The sequence below is a fragment of the Ceratotherium simum genome, chromosome 26 (assembly GCF_057802395.1).
Source record: "Ceratotherium simum simum isolate JZ-2026a chromosome 26, ASM5780239v1, whole genome shotgun sequence".
Classification (NCBI taxonomy): domain Eukaryota; kingdom Metazoa; phylum Chordata; class Mammalia; order Perissodactyla; family Rhinocerotidae; genus Ceratotherium; species Ceratotherium simum.
Genome location: NC_141925.1, coordinates 21898378 through 21922617, shown reverse-complemented (window position 1 = coordinate 21922617; position 24240 = coordinate 21898378). Strand labels below are relative to the sequence as shown.

At 43.9% G+C, this 24240-nt stretch overlaps 1 protein-coding gene across 1 annotated transcript in view; it reads right to left on the bottom strand.

The window, feature by feature from the left end:
* HS3ST4 (heparan sulfate-glucosamine 3-sulfotransferase 4) overlaps window positions 1-10518 on the bottom strand; it is a 390958-nt gene extending 380440 nt beyond the window's left edge. The window contains exon 1 of the mRNA XM_004439514.3: window positions 9785-10518. Within this exon, the coding sequence (XP_004439571.2) occupies window positions 9785-10518 (734 nt within the window). The remainder of the gene's footprint in view (window positions 1-9784) is intronic.
* Between the last annotated feature and the right edge of the window lie 13722 nt (window positions 10519-24240).

The window sequence follows — 24240 nt, the reverse complement described above, 5'->3', positions numbered from 1 at the left end:
GAAAGGTCTTTTTGAGGAGCTGTAATTTGAGCCAACACCTGAAGGATAGATAAGGAGACATGGATAGTTTAAGGATGTGGGGCAGAGTATTCCAGGCAGAGGGAACAGTGGGAATGAGCATGGTCCCAGAATAGAATGGAAGCCACTTCCACAGTTCATTGTTGGGGCGAGACCCCTCAATTAGCCTGTCCTGTAGGCAGGCCAGTCCATCTGCACACCGAAAATCAGAGGCTTCTAGCAGGGAAATGCCAGCAATTATTATTCACTGCCATGACGTTGGAAGACAATACCTCCAGTGGAAAAGAGATTTGAGACAAATAAAAGGAAATGCTGCATGTTGGGGGCCAAAGACCAGTGTTTGAATCCCAACTCCACATTGTGAGCAAGTTACTTGACCTCTCTGTGCGTCAGCTCCCTCACCTGTAAAATCACAGTACCTATGTCACCAGGTTCCCGTGAAGACTGAATGACTCCACTGCTTGGAGCAGGGCCTGGCACACGTGAGTACAATGTGTGTCTACCACCAGTACTGTTACCACCACCACCACCCTTATTCTCTCTGATCCAAATCTCCATCTCCATTCCATTAAAAATCACCATCACTTGTCCCTGATTTGATTTTCGCTTTGTCACAACAGAAGTGCATCTAAATTTACTAATCTACACTAATTCTTTTTTTTTTTTTTTTGTGAGGGAGATCAGCCCTGAGCTAACATCCGTGCTAATCCTCCTCTTTTTTGCTGAGGAAGACCGGCTCTGAGCTAACATCTATTGCCAATCCTCCTCCTTTTCTTCTTTCCCAAAGCCCCAGTAGATAGTTGTATGTCATAGTTGCACATCCTTCTAGTTGCTGTATGTGGGACGCAGCCTCAGCATGGCCGGAGAAGCGGTGCATGGGTGCGCGCCCGGGATCCGAACCCGGGCCGCCAGCAGCGGAGCACGCGCACTTAACCGCCAAGCCACTGGGCCGGCCCTACACTAATTCAACTTGTAATCCACACCTTGGCATGGTCCTATCACCTCAGAATTTGGGATCTAAGACAGTCAGCACCCCGCCCCCAAAGAATGATAACATTGTTTATAAATCTGAACAGTAACAGTTGTCTTACCTGCCTGTGCTTAATGTGGAAAGTAAGAGAATTCTATATATGAAAGTAGAACATTTTGGCCATGTTCAAATAAACAATATTTTCAGACCACTCTCAAACACACCTGACCTCAATTTAGCAGCAAAGAACTCCACTAAAAACGAGGAGGAAGAGGGAGAGGGACAGGCAAGGGGGAGGGAGGGAGAAGGGGAGGGGTGGGGGAGGGAGAGGGAAGGAAAAGAAAGAAATACTCTCCTAGAGATAGAGGTCTCTTTCCATGCACTCCTCTTTCTTTGATGCCCCTCAGCAAAGCATTAAAATTGTGTTCTTACAAATCTCTTGCAATTTTTGCTAAATTTATTCCAAGTTACTTTGTCTGGTTGGTTGGTTCTACAAATAGAATATTTTCTCTCACTATATTTTCAGAATGGTTGGTGTAGGCATATAGGAGAACTATAGCTTTTGCATAGTAATTTCCTTATCAGTCCCCTTAATGAATTATTTTATTGTTTCTAATAGGTTCATGGGGGGATTGATTATCTTAGGTTTTCCAAAAGAGATGAAATTATTGGCAAATGATGATAATTCTACTCTCACCTTTCTTATTCTTTTCCACATCTAATGGCACTATCTATTAATTCCTGAGCAATGGTAAATAACAGTGATGATAATAGGCATTCTGGTCTTGTTCTGGATGTAATGGGAATATTTCCAGTGTTACATCATTAAAGATGATACTGGCTTCAGGTAAGATCCTATTTAATTAGCAGGTGTTCTAAAAATCAGGAATAGATGTTAATTTAATCAGACACCTTTCATCATCCATAAAATAAATCACAGGATTTTTCTCATTTGGCCCTATTAAGAATAAGTCAAATTATTAAGATTTCCTAGGATCGAACCATCCTTCCTTTCTTAGACTAAATCCCACTTTGTCAGGACTTTTATTACATTGTAATTAAATTATTTACTTGCCCATTTTTTCACTCTGTGAGCTCTTTCGGATCACTGGCAACAACTGATTCACATCTCCCCCAGCACAGAGTTGACAATCAATACATGTCTAATGAATGAATAAATGAATGAATAACTAAAATAACAAAGTGCACTGAACCTCTCAAACTCACTCCTTGTCCCTCTTCCTGGGTTAAAATACTCAGAGAGCTCATATGCCTGTCTCAGAGTGGATCTTTCTATGTTTAATGAACATGTGGTTAAACTGGTCCCCACTCTTCTTCCAGCAAAAGAACACTTGAACACCTCATTCTCCATGGAGAAACTATTCCCTATTGTCTCAACATGACTAACCCTGCTTTCTTACACCCCCACCATCCCAAGCCAAAGGGGTGGCTACATCAGCCAGGCCTGATCAGGGTACTACTACACAAGGATTGTTTTAGGAATGGGCACATGACCTGACCTGGACCAAAGGCATCTCCAGGAACTTCTTACAGAAGATCTTAAAAGAAAATTATTTCCAAAAGCATTAGGGAAACACAAAATCTTTGTCTAGGGTGCTGCTTACCATCTTGCCTAAAATGTGCCCAGACAACCTATCTGAGAATGAACCAAAATAGAGACAAACCTGGCAAAGAATGGAAAGAGACAGAGACCTTGTAATATCATTTGAGCCCCTGGATTCAGCTTTTCCTGAAGCCAATTACCCACTAGACCTCCCAACTACATAAGCCAATAAATAATCTTTTTTTGTTTATGATAAAGTTCAATTTCTATCATTTACAACCAAAAAAATATTGCCCAGTTCACGTATTGCTTTGCTTCCCTCTAAATATGCCTTATACATTCTTAAATAAAGGTTGAAAAAAATTTTTAAGGAAGGCAACTCTAACTAGTGAGTGTTAAGAAAAAAAAAATCAACCACTCGCTTTTAATTAATGGCAAGATGGGCTGAAAAGCTCCCTTAGTGAATCAGAATTTCAGACTGAAACTCCCAAGACAGTTACAGAGGCGCTTGTCAAACCGCAGAAACCAATGGAATCAAGAGATGACTTGAACAGGTCCGTGGTTCAATCAGTTTCAGAGACAGCATCCATTATGCAAAACCAAAACCTTTAAAACTTTCTAACGTACAACCCTAGCAATCTCTCATTCACCTAAAGTCGCAAGGCCTCTCTCCTGACTCAAAAGTAAAAATGCCTGGTATGGTTTACAAAAATAAAAATAAATAAATCATGTTATGATGCCTGGAAAATACCACAGAAAGTGGCCAAATCTCACGGCAGGGAGTTTGGCCGGGTCTTCTTGAACAGTCCTGCATTCTCAAATGCCTTTGGCTCTGCAGAAAAACGGAAGGCAAGCATGCCCTAGGCATTCTAAATGCCTCTGTCTCTATCGAGGGCAAGCAGGGTCCATTCCTACCGCGGGCTCAAGAAGACATCCGCAGGAAAGCCGGAAGAGCCTGCCCCCTTCCATACCCTGTCCCCTTAGTGGAGAATGCTGGCTGCAGTTACCCTGGGAAATCAGACTCTCCTCTTTCCTTCGGCTCAAGTTACAGCAGACCAAATTCTGGAACCTGGTTTGGTTATTCTCTGGAGAGCTACTTAAGAGCCACTTCAGGGTTAGAAATCCCTCATTCAGACAGAATCTTGAAATAAAAGACGATATCCAAATGAAAAACGCATTATAGCTTTCTCTGTAGGGCCTTCCATACTGATAGGCAGGATAAAAGGAAGGAATTGAAGGAAAATGAAAAAGAAAAGCAAAGGAAAACTGGCAGAGAGAGAGGAGAGAAGGGAGGGAGAAATTGACTCTGTCACAAACTCTGTGTGGGGGCACTTTAAACGCCATTTCATTTCATCCTCGCATAATCCCTCGCAAGTAAGTAATATTGAGCCCATTCTTCAGACGAAAGACGTTGAGGCCTGGGGATATTAAGTAACGTGTCCAATGTCATACAAGGAGGATGCAGCGGATTCTGACTCAGAGATACAAAAACAGGCTCCAAACAACGTTGCTTCTATGCTACCTTCTTCCTTCCTCTGAAGGGTCTAACAGAAGTTTGTTCTAGAACGAAAGTATTTTAGTGGGTGAATGGACCCTATGGAGACAATATAGCCTCATCAGATAAGAAATGCAGATTTAAAAAAAAGAAAAGAAAAAGAAAGAAACACTAATATAAGTAACTGGGCATCCAATACTAACTATGTGGCAAAGCAAAGCCTAGAACCCAATTTTTCTAACTCTCAAGTCTTACTCAATCCACCTGACCAGAATCTATTTTATAAGTGCAGTTTATATGGATCAAATACGGGCACTCCTGATTAATGAGTAAACAGCTGAAAATTTTCTCAACTTCCAGAAAATGTTCATTGGAAACAAACGTGAAATTTATTTGTGAATTGTCTTTTTCTGCCTCAATGTTCCTCCTTCTATCCAGCTCCTTTTTCTGTTGTTGCAATATATCTGGGAGATATTTCCCCCATGCTGTTGCAAAATCTGTGAAGTGGGTAAAAATCTAAACTAAAATAGCACATGGAAGCCACAATCCTGGCAACCGCAAAGGCTATGGGTGCCCCAGTTACTTTCTGAAATGAGTTTAAACCACAGTTGCAGACTGGCAGCCAGCTGGCTGCATCCGGCCCACAGGTGGGTTTTGTTTGTCCGCCGTGCTAGCCCACGCTGCGCTTTGAAGAAATTTCGATCTGTTGCCAACATTAAAAACCAGACAATTTCACATCAAAATCTGGATTTCCAGTTTCTCTTACCAAGTGGAAGATCTGATAACCCTGACGCCACATTTGCACAAGGAAAAGAGCAGCTGGAACAGAGTAGTGGCTGCCCCTTTAGACAGAGCATATGCGTCCCAGTTTCTCCCCACCTAGTCTATTTCACTTATTTATATGATCTCTGTGGGCCTGGAAGGCATCTGATTGGTGACCCTTTGTTCAAAAGGTTAAGCAGATGTAGATTGCAAAGCCAATCATTATTGGACTTTTCCCCAAAACATCCCCCATACGAGACTCTTCAGTGAGTATTATGAAAGCTGTGATAGAAGGCACATGAGACCAAAATGATTTGAGAAATGGAAAAACGCAGCAGTTGGGTCCATTTGGATTTCTGCTCCAGGATACTCATTTTTTGCTTAGAAAACACATTCACTTGTATTATTTCATTTATTCCTCCCAACAATCCTGCAAGGAGGAATTATTCTCAGATAAATAAATTGAAATTGAGTGATGTTAAATCAGTTATCCAACCAAGATCATCTAACTAATAAGTTGCAAAACCCAGTTTTGTCCAGCTACAGACACTTTGCTTTTGAAATAATGAAAGAACACGTTGTAAAGCCATAAGGCTTGTTTCCACCTCAGGGCCTTTGTACCTGCTGTCCCCTCTATTGGAAGTGTCTCCACCAAGATCTTCACACAGCAGGATCTTACTCTTTCACTTCATTTACATCACCTCCACAGAGAGCTTTCCCCTAATCACTGGATTTAAAATAACATATGTGTGCGCGCGCGTGCGCGCACACACACACACACACACACACACACCTATTACTCTCTAGACTCCTGCTTCTCAAAGTGAGGTTCAGGGATCAGCAGCATCAACATCATCTGGGGAAATCAGAAACGCAGAATCTCAGGCCCCAACCCAGACCTGATGAATCAGAATCTGCATATTAACAACATCCCAGGCGATTTATGCACATTTAAAGTTTAAAAAGCGCTGCTCTACAGGAGCCCTGCCCAATGGAAACATAATGGGAGTCACAAGTGTAATTTTAAGTTTTCTAGTGGCCACATGAAAAGGTAAAAAGAAAGACCCGTTTGTTTGCTGTCTCCCCTACCCCCCTACTAACCCGTTTGTTTGCTGTCTCCCCTACCCCCCTACTAAAAGATGTCAGTTCCGGGAGAACAGGTGCTCCATCTGCCTTGTTCTCCACTTTATCCCCAGTATCTAAAACAGTACTGGGCACGTGGTAAATATTATTAAATGCTTGTTGAAGGAAAATGAAAGAAGGAAGAGACTTTCTAGCACTTTATGTGTGGCAGTGTGCTATAGGGAAAGAAACCAGCACTCTGAAATTGGACGGATGTGGTCAGCTCAACCACTGACCAGCTGAGCAGCCTTGAGCAAGTGGTCTACCCTCCAGGAGCCACCTGTAGACCAGCAATGCTGCTATTTAACTTACCGTGACACCCCGATGTGATAACATGTCTACAAAGTGCCAATTACCACAATCACAGGCGTTCAATAAATACCAGTGCCTTTCCGTCATCCTCCTTCATTCTCTCCAGATACCACGTGTGAATAATGCTGCTGACCACTTTCCTCTGGAGGGCATGAGCATGACTACTGAAGCCATGTTCCTGAGTTATTTTCCCCCAGCCAATGGGATGTATTTATTAACTGTTGCCAGTGAAGACTACCCGAAACCATGGCGGGTCACTTCCCACCACCCTGGAGCTGAGTGGTTTCCAAAGCAGTGGTAATGCTTACTGTACAGTCTGTAAACCACGAGGGAGGCCACAGCTCGAGTCATCTCTGTCACTCTGATGGGTTCTGCCATGGCAACCAGTTGGCCTTCCACAAGGCCCTCGCCCTTAGAGGAGTTTAAGGTCTCTCCCCAGACAGCATGTACCAGCTCATACTGAAAGGTGCATTATGGCTTCACCCTTTTATTTTGGGGGGTGGAGGGAGGAAGGAGTAGAGGGTTTAATCTATCCCCACTTATTAATCACTGGCCTGTGTCCATCCACCAAGTGAGGCTTGCTTTTCCATAGCTTTAACACACACATCCTAATCCATCAGTCTATCTCGCCCTGAAAATCCGATGCGTGTGTTCTCATCTCAAATGTGTTTTTAAATCACATTAGATCAACAGCATAGGAGAAAGAAAAACCCGGATTTAGACATAACTGTAGTGACACCAGAAATAAAACTGCTAGGGCTGCCTAGTTGGATACAAGGAAACCCCAGGCCAGCTCTGCCGACAACAGCCTCAGTTTCTTCTTGCTCTCCCTCTTGCTGAAAACTCAACAACCAGAAACACTGGCAGAATTAGTAGGCTATTGGGAAGCACACTGAAAAGAAAAAGAAAAAGAAAACAAATAAATGGGGGGGAATCAAAACCTTTAATTAACCTGTGGATCTCTAACCAGGCAAATAGTAGAGTGAGATTTCAGGTAGCATACGCGGTATAACCATTTAAGTACAGATGCCGCCATTTAAAAGATGGACTTGCCCCAGGGGACCAAGAGGAACGGTTTCTGTGACTGGTTTGAATCAATGCCGCTGTTTCCTTCTCTACAATACAGTGAGGATGTCATCCCCTCTTCCTACATGGGAGAGAGGAGAGCCTGAAGAGATGGAGCTAATTAAAACCCCACAAATGCCCCCGAAGCACTGCTGTCTCTTGTAAGGCTGGAGAGCTATCCAAGGCCGGTCCCAGCAGACTCAGCTCCTGCAGGTCCAAGAGGTTTCTGGGAGTCTTCTCAACAGCCAGGTTTGGGTGGCTATTGACTCCCTCCATGTTAGACAGATTCTCCTCCAGCCCTTCCAATCAGCACCACTGAGTAGTATAAGGATCTCCCATGGGCCAGTCGCTGGGGTAGCAGATGGAGAACACAGAGATATCACATGGTCCTCTGAAGTGAGGATCAAGGGAATCTAGTTCTATCCACATCTCTTCAGCAGAACAGTTCTATGGGTGGCTACCAAATATTGACACCATGTCCCAAATACCACAAGTGATGGCTGAGAGTACCACAGAGCTGGAATGATATCTTCAGCAGCCGTGTCATGACACCAAGGCAGTTACATACCTTCTTTTCCTAGCCACAGTATAAAAGAACATGAGAAAATCTGGCATCTTCTATCCTTTCATTCAGAAAATTCTCCAGACCCTACAATCAGACTTCCTGACATGCATTCCACCACTCACACTTCATCAACTTTATTTTAAGTCACCTGAATAAAACACCCCCTTCTCTATTTCCAGCTCCCGCAAAGCAACACAACACGTTTGAAAGATCTGATCTCTACACCTCCCACTCCCCCAAAGGGCATTTGACACTTCTCACAAGATACACAGCTTTAAAATTAGAACTGGAAAAGCCACAGTTACCCTCATAGGGCCAAAGCTACCCCACAGCAGAAACCAGAACATTCCTACAACCAACAACTAAACAACCAAAACCTTCCCAGGCATCATACTCTTTCTCCAGTTTGCTGTTGTTGCATTAATCATTCTAACACCTTTTTAATTATAATCACAAACTGGAAGCCGTGGCTTGTGATGTTATAAATACTGATTTTCCAGTTAAATTAGGCATTTGCTGTTTTCTGTTTTGATAGGAAGGGGCCGTTTGAAGCCTCCTAAAATATTGCAATTAGTTCTCTCTGTTGAAACAGACAAGACATTAACAGACACATTTGCTGTTTCCGGTTTAATGTGCTGGAATGTTTATGCCTAAGTGTACTTCTCTCAAGCTTTGAAAGCATAAGGCATATTTTTAAAAGTGGAAGAAATCAATCACAATACACACATTAATTATGTATTTCTGAAGTTAGGTTATTTCTAAAACTTTCTCAGGCTGTAATCTAAACTTAGAAAGCACATCACTTCAACAGCAAGGCGACTTGTCAGGAATCAATTCTTATTTTACCTATTGGCTCTGTTAAAATGATAACATCATTTGAGCTGACAAAGCCTGTGTTTCTGTTTGACAATTGCAATTAATTACTGAGATGCAACCGAGATGGGGCAGCCATCCAGATCTGTTTTCCAGAGAGATATAAAACCGGCAGAAAGAGAGAGAGAAAAAAAAAAAAAAAGCAAAGGAGGTTTGCATTTTGGGCATTGGCACCACTGTTGTTTTAAATGTTATGGCTGGCAAGAAAGCTGGATTATTAATTTATTTTACCTGCACTTAACTTTCTACTCTCCTCTCCCTTTCTCTCACCGCTGGCAGACGGTGGAAAAGGAGGGAGATGAGCATTTCACAAGACATAGCTCCAATCTGTTGCAAAGGAGGCGCCGGTTAGAAAGGGCAGGGGCGCAGGATGTAACAACTCTTAGGGCACCACTTGTCATGCAGACACTGATGCCCCTGATGCAAAATCAACCCAGGTTTCATGAAGCCAAACGCGGATAGAAAGTTCTGGAGACAGGGAACCTGCTCAGTATTTACTAGAAAGCCAAAACTCACCAGCATGATCTTTTTAACTGTTCTCTGTTCATTTTGCTCTAACCTGAAAATACTCAAGTTGGACTCCAGCCACACAAATGCGTTTGAGGGCGATTTTGAGGGATTCCAGGGGATCTCAAAGCCTTTTAGTTAATCTAGTCATCCTGCTTCATGCCTCAGCGTCCCCAACACAGAAGCGAGAGGCCCGCAAAAGCCTGGGCTGGGAAACACCCCGCGGGCACCTGGACTGGGGATTCCCAGGCTTGGAGCTAGGCAGATTCAGAAGCACCTCCCTGGGCGAGGAGCCTGAGGCAGGCAGGGAAGGGTGACATCTCCTCCTCTCGCCTTGAAATAAAGTGATCCTTGGCCAGCCTCTAGCCCTCTCTGCGCTCCCCCTGAGCAGCCCCGCCAGGTTTCGCAGAGCCCTCGCGGGGCGAAAGGCTCTCGGGGAGGTGCCTGGATGTCCAAGGGCATGGGAAGCGGCGGCTTCCCCTCCAGGTCTTTTCCCCGCGTCTATCACACCCCCTGAGCCCAGGGTCCTACCTGTACCACTCCAGCCCCTTTTCGTAGTTCCTGTCGAAGAAGTGCGGCTCTACGCCCACCGCCCGCACGTCCGGGTGGACTCGGATCGCCTCCAGCAGCGCGCGGGTCCCTCCTTTCTTGACCCCGATGATGAGCGCCTGTGGCAGCTTCTTCTCCCCATAGTCGGGGGTGCTGAGGGCGCCGCCCCTCTCGCTGCTCCCGTTGGCCGCTCTCCGGCCTGCGAGCTCCTCGTCGGTGGTGCTGGACTCCTGCGCTTCCCTCTCCAGCAGCGCGCTCTGCGCCGTGATCATCTCGCTGGGGGCCAGCGGGGTCCGGAGCCAGGCGTCCCGGGATCCCCCGCCGCCGCTCGCGAGCCCCCAGCCGTCGGCCCCGGGGGCGGCGGGCTGCTCGGGGGCCTCGGGCGGCTCCCCGCGACTCGCGTTGTCCGGCGGTGGCGGCGCGGGCGGCTGCGAGGGGGCGCCGAGGCGCACGGGGAGAGGCAGCAGAGAGGGTGGCGGCGGGCTCGGCGGGGGCTCGGCGGCGGCACCCGGTGGCTCCTGCAGTGCCAGGGGGAATTGCAGAGAGCCCGAGCCGCCCAGGAGGCTGTAGCACAGGTAGGTGACGGACAGGGACAAGGTGCACATAAAAAGCAGCTTGCGCGCCGGCGGCCCCTTAGCAGAGGCGCCGGGCGGCGGCGGCGCGGCGAGAGGTGGAGGCGGAGGCGGAGGCGGAGGAGGTGCGGGCCACGGGGCCATCGCGGCTCCCGGCTCGCGGCGGCGGCGGCGGCGGCGGCAGCCCCCGGCGCTGCCCGGACATGGTTTCAGCCGCCGCCACCGCCGCCGCCGCCGCCGCCCAGCCGCCCCGGCTGCATGAAGCGACGCCGCTGCGCCCCCGGCCCTGGCCGCTGTCCCGCTGCGCCGGGGGAGAGCCCGGCCGCATGGCCCCCCTCCCCACTCTTCCCGCGGAGTCCGGGTGGTCCCCCGCCACCCCCCCTCAGCCTCTGGCAAGGGGACCGAGGGGGGCGCGCGGACCCGCCGGCTGCACCTGCTCCGTCTGCAGCGCCCCCGCTTCCCCGGCTCTGCCGCGGCTCCTACTTCAGCCTCTGCCGCCGCCGCCGCGCGCTGTTGCAGCCCCGAGTTCCTTCCCCGCTGCTAACTTTCTGCCGGGAGAGAGGAGAGGCGCGGAGGGGAGGCGGAGGGGGCCGGGCGCGCGCCCCGCGCCGCCGAGGGAAGGGGAGTGCGCCTCGCGCGCGCCTGCGGAGGGGGACGCGGGAGCGGAGGCGTGCGCTAGAGCTGGGGCACCCGGCAAAGCGGAGATGGTGTCACCCCATTCAACACTCACACGCTGGAGGGGTTCCCCGCCCAACCCTGGTGCTCCCGCTCTCCTGGGAGCCTGGGACGCCAGGTTCTCCGCCCCTCTCCCAAGACTTTTAGGGACGTGGAGCCCGAAGCCAACCGCCAATGCCGCGCACCAGGGAGCTGGGGGCATGAGGGTGGCAAGCTCTCGCTTTCCCTTTTCTCATGGGACTCGAGGCAAACTCGGCCGTCTCTGACCCGCCCTTCTCTCCCCCTGGACATCCTCCTGCCTTTGGCCCAGGAGTAATCTCTTCTCCTTAACAGCTTTCCCATCCCAACTTCTATCTTTCCAGCCTCCCCGTCTTGTCTTGAAGCTTCTGATTGGTGTAGCTTCGATACAAACCCCCAGGTTTCTCTACCCCAGAGCTTTTGCCTCTGTCCCGCTACCGGTTGACTGTGCTTTCTGCTCCAAAAGAAGAGGCTGTCCCCTCCTCGACACCCTGAACCACGGATGCGCCTGCGCCCCTTGGGGGCCATTGCCACTAAAGGAATTCAGATTTCCCAGGACTGAAATAGACTGAGACTATCATCGCTCTAAACACCTTATAACTAGAAACAAGTTGGGTTGCAGGGTGTCTATGCTTCGCTTCACTGAATAAAAAAAAAAAAGTCTTTTCTTTGCAGAGAGATTTCCATCCCTCCTCACCTCCCTCTCCTGGGGGGAATGGTAAACATCAGAAGGCTTTGGAACATTCAAAACTAGACTGCTTCCTGTTTCCTTTTGCTCAGGAAGGTAGGGGAAATGGGAGGAAGAGGCAGAAAGATCAACTGAGGCAGTCTAGCAAACTCTGCTTCCTGGGGACAAGGGCTGGCCCTGCACTCTCCTGGGGACAGTCTTTCCCAGAGGCTGGCTCAGGTGAGTCCCATTTACCCTGCTAGCCACAGCTGGGTGCCTAGAGGGCTGATGTGATTGGCATCTCCGGTTTTGTTTGATCACATGATAGGAACAACAGTTGAAAGAAAATGTATATAAAGTCTAAATATTAACTAGATACCTAGTGCCAAAGAGAGAAAAAAAGGTTAATCCAATAAGATGAAGAACACGGACTTTTTCCTGAGTGAACAGAAGCTCACTGCTGCTCTCAGCTGGACAGGAGTTTCCTTCACTGCAGCTTCAATTCAGATAAAGATTATTCCTTGATAATACATTTTTTATGGTACACTGGAGACCTCTGAAATGCAGAGTTTGGTGTCCTGTAAATCATTCCCTGTAACTAGGGATGCTTTTTCAAACACTGCACGGCTGCATTCCTGTAATGTTAATGGGACGCGGCCAATTGGAGTTGAGAGCAGCACAAGCTTTGCCCATCCCTCCTTGCACTCCAAGCCCAGGTCTGGGTGGTCAGCCAGGAGGGCCCAGTTGAAGCAAATATCGTCATTGCCATGGTCCATCTCCCTTTCAAGGCCCAGGCACCAGGATGCTCAGCATGTGGTACAGGGGCCTCCCTGCAGTCCCTGCCTAGCTCTCAAACTTCTCCATCCACCCTCTCAGCAATCCAAATGAACCTGCTCTGTATCTACTTTTACTAAAGATGTGCTTTCAAATTTGGAAAGGTTTTGATAAAATGGTACTAAAATTTAACCCAGAGGTGGCAAACTGATGACAAACTAAGATCTGAATGTGGCCAGTGCAGTGATATTAAGAAATTTAAACTGGTCACAATATTTTTAAACTGAAGACTTTCCCCCCAAAATTGGATATAAGGTTTCTGTTGAAAAAACAGATCCAGCAACTTTGGGCCCCTCAACCAGAACCGAGAAGCACCCTTTACATGGAGCGTGTGTGCCCTGTTCTTCATGGTGCCCACCCAGAGTGCCCTCACACATTTATGTTACTTACCTGGATGCTGCTAATAAGGAAACTGCCTGGTGTCCCTTCTCCCGCTTGTCCCCAAATAGTCACACTTAAATAAGAGGCTCAAAAGAACAGAGCCCCACTGGTGAAATGTTAGGCCCCACAACTGATGGCAAGGAGGTGATTTTGGGGAGACGAGCTTTGGAGACTTCCCACGTGGGCACTTGCCTGTTTTTTTCTACTTGATCCAGGCTTTTTCTGGACCAAGTTCTTGAGAAACCTGTAATGAAAAGTAGGAGCTACCCACACAGGGAGAACTCACAACTTCATTCAGCAATTCCCTGGGTATCGGGAGACTAGATAGACTATTTTTTTCCGTCTCCATTGCGAACACCCATGCTCATTCAGGCCTATCTGAGTTTTTACAATATTCCTCCACCTGGTTTCCAGGCCTCCAGCATGCTTCATTTCTATTCATCCTGGACAAGGATAGATCAATGTTTCTGAGGCATGGCTTCACTAATGCCCTCTCTGACTCAGAAACCTTCCTCTCACTGCCTACCTAATAGACTCCAACCTCTCTACCTTAGCACTCAGGGCCCCTCCCACCTTTCACGTAGCTCACAGTCCTGCCAAACCAGAGAGTACACACTCCCCAGATATACACATTGCATTATTCTGTTTCACCTCTGCATGATCACATGTTAGAGTTAAAACAAAGCCATTGTTTGTTAGCTAAGTGACTTTTGGACAGGTCATTTCACCTCCCTGAACCTCAGTTTCTGCATATATAAATTATGAATAATAAGACTCACTTCAAATTGTTTTTATAAAGAATTAAATTGACTTAGAGAGCATATGCAAAAATACCTGGCTCCCTGCCTGACATGTGGTGGCTACCAATAATTATTTGTACCTAGATATTGGCTCATGCCATGCCTTGCTTCTTTTCCTATTAAAACCTTATGCTTGAAAAATTATGTGTGTACCCTTTCTTCAAAACCAGCCCAACCTGTAAGCTGAAATTCACTTTCCTAAGCCACTCAGTAGCATTTATATAGCTAAGTCTAATGCCTTCGATAGTTTTTTTTAAGCAATAGAAACTAACTCTGGCTAATTTCAGTTTTCTTATTAAAGAAATTGACTATAAGGATTTATGGTAACTCACATAACTGAAGGGAATTTTTGAAAAATCAACAAACAAGAAGCAAAAATAGGCTTTGGAGGGGTCGGCCCAGTGGCATAGCGGTTAAGTTCGTGTGCTCCGATTCGGCGGCCCGGAGTTCGCAGCTTCGGATCCCGGGCACGGACCCATGCACTGCTTGTCAAGCCATGCTCTGGCGGTGTCCCATATAAAGTAGAGGAAGATGGGCATGGATGTTAGCCCAGGGCCAATCTTCCTCAGCAAAAAGAGGACTATTGGCGTCGGATGTTAGCTCAGGGCTAATCTTCCTCCCCGCCCCCCCCCCCAAAGAAAATAGGCTTTGGAAAGCACAATAGAGCGATCATAGTGTACAGTTGTCATTACTGCCATTCACCAAATATCGTCGGCTCTCCTCTGGCCCACAGAAGGGATATATCTTCTGGGCCCCTTAAAGTTAGATGTGACTCTGTGACACTTTGGCTAATGAAAATTGAGCAAAATGAGGTTGTCTCTTCCAGGCAGAAGCTTTGGCAGACAGTAGGAACGTGGTTTTCCTGCCTGGCAATTGTGCAAGACGTTGGATTGAGCCTTTCTTAGCTGCCATCTACTCAATCCTCCAGACTGAGCAAGGATAATATAGGGCCAGCCACTGATGACGTGAAGCATGATTGAGAAATAAACCTTGGTTTTCAGCTCCTGAGATTTGGACTGGTTGTGAATACAACACAACCTGGACTATTTGACTGAGGAAAACATACCTATTATTAATTTCCTCTGCTGTTGACCAAAACGACTTCAGTAAGCCAATATTAGAATTCCCTTTCACAGAGGTGGATGAATGACAGATTAGAAGTCTACACTGTCCCAGCAGTGTAGACAGACCGCTTGTCTCATATATAGCAAATATATTTCCCCATTTTGTCTTTTACCTGTCAATAAAAAAGTCTATCTATAGAAATCTGGAGGTAAAGCTCCAGACAAAATCAACATGGTGACAAAGAGGATCATGATATACTTGTAAAAGGAGCAAAAGATGAAAAAAATAATAATAATGGCCATGAACTTATGGGGCCTTGCCTTGAAAGGGATCTCACATGGAACTCAGGAAATATTTAGAAAAATCTGGTGGATGGAATTAAGCAATACTTATAAGAAAGAATATATCTTCAATATACTTATCTAAAAAGAAGAAAAAAACAAATAAGCTACATGGTCAAGTTATGAAGCTAGAAAAAGAGCAAGAGAGTGAAGTCAGGAAGAAAGGAAATGATAAAGATAAATGCCAAGCCTTTGTTTACATTTATTTGCTGTTTATTTATTGCTATGGACTGAATTCTGTCTCCCCAAAATTCATATGTTGAAGCCCTAACCCCAAATGTAACCATATCTGGAGACAAGGTCTTTAGGAAGTAATTATGGTTACAATGAGGTCATAGTGGCGGAACCCTAATCGGATAGGACTGTGGCCTCATAAGAAATTGAAAAGAAATCTCTCTCTGTTTCTTCACAAACATACACACAACCTGCTCTCTGAGGACACAGTGAGAAGGGGACTTTACACAAGCCAGGAGGAGAACCCTCACCAGAAACTAACCAGGCTGACTTCCTCATCTCAGACTTCCAACCCAGAATTTTGAGAAAATAAATTTTTGTTGTTTAAGTCACTCACTCTATGGTATTTTTTTATGGTAACCCAAGCTAACACATTTATCTTTCACAGTTTGTAAGTAGGTTTTGGTACCAATTCTAATGTATGTGGGGTGGGGAGGAAGACAATGGGGGGATTTCCCCACACCAACAAGCAATTCTTGGGACAGCGGCTGGGTGTCCTACAATTCAACTCAATTCTGACACTATGTACCCAGAGGTAGTGTCAGATTCCACAGGTTAAGGGTCCCATCCCACAAGACTGCCCCCACTGCAGATGCCAATAGCAAGTGCAGGTTGTCGCCTGTGTTTCTGATTGACTGGTTGTAAGTGAGAGGTTCCCAAGACTCCCTCCTCTGGTTCGATTGATTTGCTAGAGTGGCTCACAGAACTCAGAGAAATATCTTACTTACTAGATTACTGGTTTATTATAGAAGGATATAACTCAGGAACAGCCAGATGGAAGAGATGCACAGAGCAAAGTATGGGGAAATGGTACCAAGCCTCCATGCCCTCTCCAGGCAAAGCATTCTCGCACAACCTCCACGTGTTCACCAACCTGGAAGCTCTCCAAACTCTGTCCTTTTGGGTTTTTGTGGAGGCTTCATTACATAGTCATGATTGATTGAATCATTGGCCATTGGCAATTGATTCCACCTCCAGCCTCTCTCCCCTCCCAGAAGGTCAGGGAGTGGGACCGAAAGTTCCAACCCTCTAATCACATGGCTGGTTCCCCTGACAACCAGGCCCCATCCTTAGCTTACCTAAGGGCTTTCCAAAAGTCTCTTCATGAATATAACAAAAGACACCTTTATGGCTCTTACCACAGGAAATTCCAAGGGTTTTAAAAGCTCTATGCCAGGAATAGGGTCAAAGGCCAAATATATGTTTCTTATTATAAATCACAATATCACAGGCTACCCCCTGGTCCTCTAACTCAGATAAATTATAGAAAAACAATCATAAAGGTCAAAAGATACTGGCACATACTAGAATCTCATCCAGTCCCTAATAATTATCCAGTCCATCATCATATTGTAAGAAAATATCTCCCAGGGCGAAGCCCTTCAGATTTGCAGCTTCCATTCAATCTTGTCAGGTTCCAAAAGCAAGAGTGGTCTCAGCAACACATGGTTTCACCCTTTCAGATATCTGGTATAATCAAGCTCAGAGAGGCTCTTGCTCGGAGCCTCTTTCAAGCGGTTAATGTAATATTGGTTTCCCTCATTACATAATGCATTTATTCATTCCCTTACCCTCAGCTACTATTTTTCTTCCCCATTTATATCCCAAACTTTCCCATCTTTGGAAGGGACGTGAGGGTCGACCATTGTGCTGTTCTAGATTGTCGCAGCAATACTAGTCCAGCAAGTGTCTCCCCTCAGTCCACTCCTGTTCACATAGGATGAGGTGACACAGGTGCTGAACTAGCAGGCTATCTTGAGCACCAGGCAATATAGATGCATTCACTGTTAGCCCCAATTTTTCCAGATGGGGTGAAGGCACATCCTTCCCCATCAGGCCCTTAGGAATTCTGACATAAGGTTAAAAACATAGTACAGTTTCTTGCTTAGGAGTCACCCCTGCTTCCAGCCCTTGTAGTTGCAGCCTTGGTCTTGTGACCACTGCATCAAGTAGGGGGAAAAAATAAAAAGTTGAGGTGATGTTGATACCAAACCTTTTCATCTCAAGTTCATGTGCTCTATGTGCAGTAAGCCAATCACTGAGACACTGGTGCTTAGATATGGAGAAGGGTTTATTCTAATTGGCCAAAACAAGAAGGTGGGAGGATAGGTTCTCTCAAATCCACCTTAACAAGAGAAGAGAGCAGGGGGTTTTATGGAGGTAAGGGGCTTGGTAGGAGGAGTTTCGGAGAAACAAAGAGGTAATCCTGTTTGTTTCACTCCTGATAAGCCCCTGGTCAATCCAACTTCTGGGCGTCAAAGACAGCTGGGGGCTGGTTCTCTGGTGATCCTTGAAGGCATTATTTTTCTTCTGTAAAACAATCTTAAAAATCCTTGTGACCCTTGAGTCACCCCTCAGGTTAAACAAGAAAACAGCAAATTGACAAGATTAACTTCTTTTCATCTATGTCTGTGTTGGGAACAAGGTCCAAAGGTAATCTTATGGAATATTTACAGTAATCCTGAGGTACCCAGCTTCAATGTGGTGAAGAAGAAAAAAAAACATAGTCATATACCAGTGTCCTCCCCTGGCAAGAATTGCCTATGCATACCAGCATGCTTCCCACCCTCTCTTCCCCAGATCCACCAGGAAAACAGAGAGCTCTATCCAGTGGGAACACTCCTTTAGCCCCACTCATGTCCACGTTGAAGGTGAGCACACACTCCTGAAGGTGTTTATTTTCATTTTTACCAGTTTTCTATTACTTAGTTGCTACTTCTTATTGATCCATAAAAGCCTCTTATGTATTAAGGCTATCAGATTTTTTTCTTTATCATAATCTTCCAATTATTGAATTATGAGTTTGCCTTTATCAGTAAATTATTTTTAGTGTTTTTGATTACATACATTTTTCATTTTTATGTACTCAACCTCTCCATTATTTCCTTTGTAGTTTTTACCATTGGTGGAAAACAGTGTCCCCAAAGTGTGTAAATGTACATTTTCTTCAAGACCATTTTTGGTTTATTTTCTACACTTAAATGTTTAAACCATCTGAAATTTATTTCATTATTCGGTTTTACACAAGGATCTGACTTTATATTTTTCTTCATTTTTCGAGCACTTAGTCATTTCTCAACAGTGTGAAACTCAAATGTTATATAATAAACCCGTAACATTGGAGTTTTCCCACCCAGAAATATAGAAAGCAAATCTCCATTAATTCCATCTTCTTTTATATCTCTTATTGGACTTCTGTAATTTTAGTGGCTTAAACTCTGTGCAAACCTTTGTCTAGATGAGTGTTTTGATATCTATTTGTGCTTTGTTCAATTTCATAAAGTTTCTTGCTCTCTTTTTGCTTCATTCATTTATTTGTTCTTTCAATTGTTATTTTGAAGTGACTAGCATATTCTGGACCATGGATTAGACATAGAGGATTAACTAGTGAGACAGAAAGCAGATCCCTGCCTTGTGAAGGCAGAAACAATCACCCAAGCAAGTTTAATCAAGTGAGGCATTTAAAAGAGAGAAAATACAGAGAGCTATGGGGCACACTGTTGGAGCATCTTAACTAGCCTACAGGCAAGAGAGAAGCCTTCCCAGAGGAAGTGACATTTAAGTCCATATATAAAGGGAAAATTGGATTAAGCCAGGTAAAGCAAGAAGATTATTTTTAGTATGTGCAACAGCTCACCCACTCCATTCATTATAAATACACTTAGCAAACTAAATTGAAGGTAACTTCTTTAAGAGAAAAGGCGTATCTGCCAAAAACCCACAGCAAACATTACAATGAAACATGACGAAATATTAAAACTGAACCCTTTCAAGACAGGAACAAGACAAGCACGGCTTCCACCACAGCTTCTATTCAGCACTAAACTGGGGTTCCCAGTTAGTGCAGTCAGGCAAGAAAGAATAATAAGGGACATGAGAGTTGGGAAGAAAGAAACAACTGATTATTATTTGCAAACTACATGTTTGTTGGCAAAAGAAAATCTATGAAAATATACAAAAACAAAAGTTTGGCAAAGTTGCCGAATAAAATTCAAAAAATACAAAGAGTAATAGCATTCTTAAATACAATCAGGATACAATTAGAAAATATAATTGTAAAAGAAGATCCTGTTTAGAACTACAATAAAATCCATTAAGCAAGTCCTTGGTAGATAAAATTATACGACTTTTTGGGAGGGCATTGTATTAGTTTCCTAGGGCTGCCATAACAAAGGGCCACAAAATGTGTGGCTTAACACAGAAATTTATTCTTTCACAGTACTGCAGGCTAGAAGTCTGAAATCAAGGTGTCAGCAGGGCCATGCTCCCTCGGAGACTCTGGGTAGAATCCTTCCTTGCTTCTTCTCAGCTTCTGATGGTGGCCGTCAGTCCTTGGCATTCCTTGGCTCACAGCTCTATCACTCCAATCTCTGCCTCCGTTGTCACATAGCCTTCTCCCTGTGTGTCTCTGCCTTCACACGGCATTTTCCCTTCTTATAAAGACACCAGTCTATATTGCCTTAGGGCCCACCCAGATGACCTTGTCTTTGTTTGATGAAATCTACCGAGTCCCTATTTCCAAATAAATTCCCATTCACAGTAGAAGGGGTCAGGATTTCAACATATCTTTTTGGGAGATATACTTCAACTCATAACAGGCATAAAAATATATAAATAAACAAAACCTACACAATTATGCATTTATCATATTTATGAATTAAACTCAGTACTGTAAGGATAAAATTCTCACTGTTAATGAATGAATTCCAAATAATTTTAAACAAAATCCCAACAGGGTAATGTGTAGAGATGAATTATGTATATTTTGATAAGTTAACTCTAAATTTCACATGGAGGTGTGGAAACCAAGCAATATCAACCCCTCTTTGAGAAAAGAAAACTTGTAATCAGAAAAACTAGTCTCCCTTTAAGAAGGGAAAGGGATTTTTTTTTAAAGATTTTATTTATTTATTTTTCCCCCCAAAGCCCCAGTAGACAGTTGTATGTCATAGCTGCACATCCTTCTAGTTGCTGTATGTGGGACACGGCCTCAGCATGGCCGGAGAAGCAGTGCGTCGGTGCAGGCCCGGGATCCGAACCCGGGCCGCCAGCAGCGGAGCGTGCGCACTTAACTGCGAAGCCACGGGGCTGGCCCAGGGATTTTAATTAAAGGAAAATATTAAGGTAAATTTCTTAGCCCAAAAATTACTTTGTTTATTCAGGTCCTATGATGTAAATTCTTCCCATATTCTGTTAAGAAAGATGGATTGACAAACTTATGAAAAAATCTAGGGGCTCAGGTTTGTTGATATTAAACTAAAATGAAGTCCACAAGTAGGAATATTGTAAGCAGAAACAAATGTAACTATATAATCTGATCTCCATCATAAGTGACAGGTTTGACCCAGTGTAGTTTCCTGCCCTTCTGTGTAAAAAGAAAAGAAGTCTTCTGTTGTGAAGCTGTTTTTATAGCAGAGTATGTCTTTACCTATCTGAAATGTAAATATTTATATGTGCACAAATGTTGAAATGTGCAAAATAAATTTTACATAATTATGAGAAGTCATAAAACATACTAATGTAGGAGGAGGTAGTGATTATTTGTTATGGTTATTCATTTCAGTGAACTCATTTACAATTAACTCATTGGGTTTTTTAAAAACCTTTTTGTTTTGAAATGATTTTAGAATGACAGGTGATTGTTAAGATAGCACAGAGAGTTTCTTTATACTCTTCATCCAGCTTCCCCTAATGCTAACATCTCCTATAAGCATGGTACATGTGTCAAAACTAAGAAATTAACTTTACTACAGTACTGTCAACTAAACCACACACTTTATTTGTATTTCACTGATTTTTCCACTAATGTCGTTTTTCTGTTCCAGTATCCAATTGTGTTGTGTTTTGTTGTCATGTCTTCTTAATCTCTTCCAGTCTGTGTGTTGGAGGAGATCATCAAGAGGACCTGACCACCAGCTGACCCGCAAGATGGACCCAGGCAATCGGAGGCTCCTTACTCCCCTCCCCTGTCATTGGAATGTAGTCCTGCCCACTCTCCCCACAGTAGGAGCTATTTCAAGGATGTACCTTGAGAGAGTAAGGTGTTGTTGAGATCATCTGGATGGTACACGGGACTGAACCCTGTTAAGGTGTCTATATAAACTTTTAAGATTCTGGAGGGCGGCTGCGGAGATTCACTCATCTTGCAGCTGCCCAAGACAAGCCTTGTATGTAACTTCCCTTGCTTATTAAACCCGCTACCTACCAATCTGGAGTGGTCTGCCTCTTTCTTCAGGGTCTCCTTGCCCTGCATGTATGGACGCCAGTTTTGAATTTCACCCAGGGAACTCTCGAGGTTGCTAACCAAACCAACACTGTGGCAGTTTCTCAATCTTTCCATGCTTTCACGACTTTGACAGTTTTTTGGTTTTTTTTTTTTTTTTCGTGAGAAAGATTGTCCCTGAGCTAATATCTTTTTGCTTGAGGAAGATTGGCCCTGAGCTGACATATGTGCCCATCTTCCTCTATTTTGTATATGGGACGCCACCACAGCATGACTTGATGAGTGGTGTAGGTCCACGCCCAGGATCCAAACCTGTGGATGTGGGCTGCTGAGGGGGAGTGTGCCAAACTTAACCAGGATGCCCCTGGGCTGGCCCCATGACCTTGACACTTTTGAAGGGCACTGGACATGTATTGTGTAGAATGTTATCCCAAGGTTTGGATTTGTCTGATGTTTTCCTCATGATTAGATTGGGGTTATAGGTTTGGGAGAAGAATACCACAGAGGACAAGTGCCCTTCTCTTCACATCCTATCAGGGACATATGACATCAACATGACTTATTGGTGATATTAACCTTGAAAACAAGATGAAGGTGATGTCTGCTAGGTATCTCCATTGTAAAGTTATTTTCTTTCTCTTTCCACACTCTATATTTAGAAGTGAGTGATTAAGTCCAGCTCATACTCAAAAGGAGAGCAATTAAGTTTCACCTCCTGGAGGGAGGACTATCAAAGATTACGTGAGCATATGTTAAAACCAGTACAATAATTAATAAGTATTTACGGCAAGATATTTGAGGTTATACAAATATCCTGTTTCTCTTTAAAGTTCCATCCACTAATTTTAGCATTCATCAGCAGGTCTTACCTGCAGCAACTATTACTGTGTGGTCTAACCGTGATTTTCTATTTCTCTCATTTTTTTACATGTATTAATTGGAATTGCCATGTAAGGAAGATTTATCCCTTTTCTTCCATTTGTTAGTTTATTCAATTGCTTATTTGCATCAGTGTTGACTCATGGATATTTATTTTATTCTTTGATCCATATAAATCAGTATAATCCTATACTATTGTTATTTATTTTTTTGCTGAAAATGTTCCAACTTTGGTCATTGGGAGTTTTTTCATATTGGCTCTTGTATCCCTTTAACTTGCTCCCCCCCCCCCCAGTTTTTTACTTCTTTACTTCTTTCTGGCCACTTCAAGATGCTCCAGGCTCATTTTGTATTTTTCTATCCTGGACCTAAAATCAGCCATTTCTCCAAAAATTCCTGGTACCTTTCATTGGAGAAAGATGTTTAGAAATCAATAAGTGAGTGCTAAGTGTGCTCATTGCTACTGGGGCAACACTGCTTTTAGGCTCTCTCAGTGGACAGACCCAGGAAATATATATATATCCTGTGTATTTACACAAATTTATCTCTCTCATCTCTCTGTATATATATATTAAAGTAAACGAGAGTTCATACTGATATCTCCAGCTCTAATTTAACAGTAGAGGATTAATTTTAGCCCCTTTCCTTGATTATTCGCAACTTCTTTTTCTGCCAGTGAAAACCCTGGTCCCTATTATACACAATTTATTCATTTATTTGTTCAATGCTAGTATACATATATAGTGGTATCATAATTGCTAGCCTATACCCCTGTGTAAGCCACTGTTTGTTTTTTCCCTCTTTTCAACTGAATTTGTTCCACATATATTACAAAGACCTTAGCATTATTTGGGATGTTTAAATATCAGCTTAGTCTGTTGTCTCCCTTCTGTAACAATTAATATTAAAATCCCTCTGACAGTCTCTTAATTTAAAACACAACTGAGAACTCTATTTATTCTGCTACATAATGGAGAAGGGCCAAGAATACTCAAGATAATTTTAAAGAACACAAATAAAAAATGAGTATTCCCACTATCAGATAGCAAAAAAAAAAAAAAGGTACTATGAAGTTATAGTAATCAGAATAATGAAAACAGTGCGCTATTGGCTTAGGGATTGGTAAACAATTCAAGGGAAGAGAATAGAAATCCCAGAAACAGAAGCACATGGGTGGAAAACTGGGTATTAACAAAGAAGCATTACAAATCAGTAGGAGAAAGAATGGGCTATTTAATAAATCATTGGCTATCCATAGAAAAAGGAAAAAAACAGATCCCTCTCACCACCATACGCAAAACAAAGTATAGGCAGATTAAAGACCTAAGTATGAAAAGAAGAACTTCTTAAATTTTATGAGAAAACATAGGAGATTATGACATCTAGGTAGGAAAGGATGTCATAAACAAAGTGCAAAAAGCACACCTCATAAAGGAAAAGATTCAGACATTTGCCTATATTTTAAATTTCTTTTAATCAAAAGATGCCATAAAGAGAATAAAAAACAAAATAGCCTAGGAAAATGACTTAAAATTCAGAACATATATAAGAAACTCCCACAAATAATCTGAAAATCACTAGCAAAAAATGAAAAAGAGACATATTATTAATTTCCTCTGCTGTTGACCAAAATGACTTCAGTAAGCCAATATTAAATCCAGCCATTTGTGACAACATGGATGGACATTGAGGGCATGATGCAAAGTGAAATAAGTCAGAGGGAGAAGGTCAAATACCGTATGATTTCCT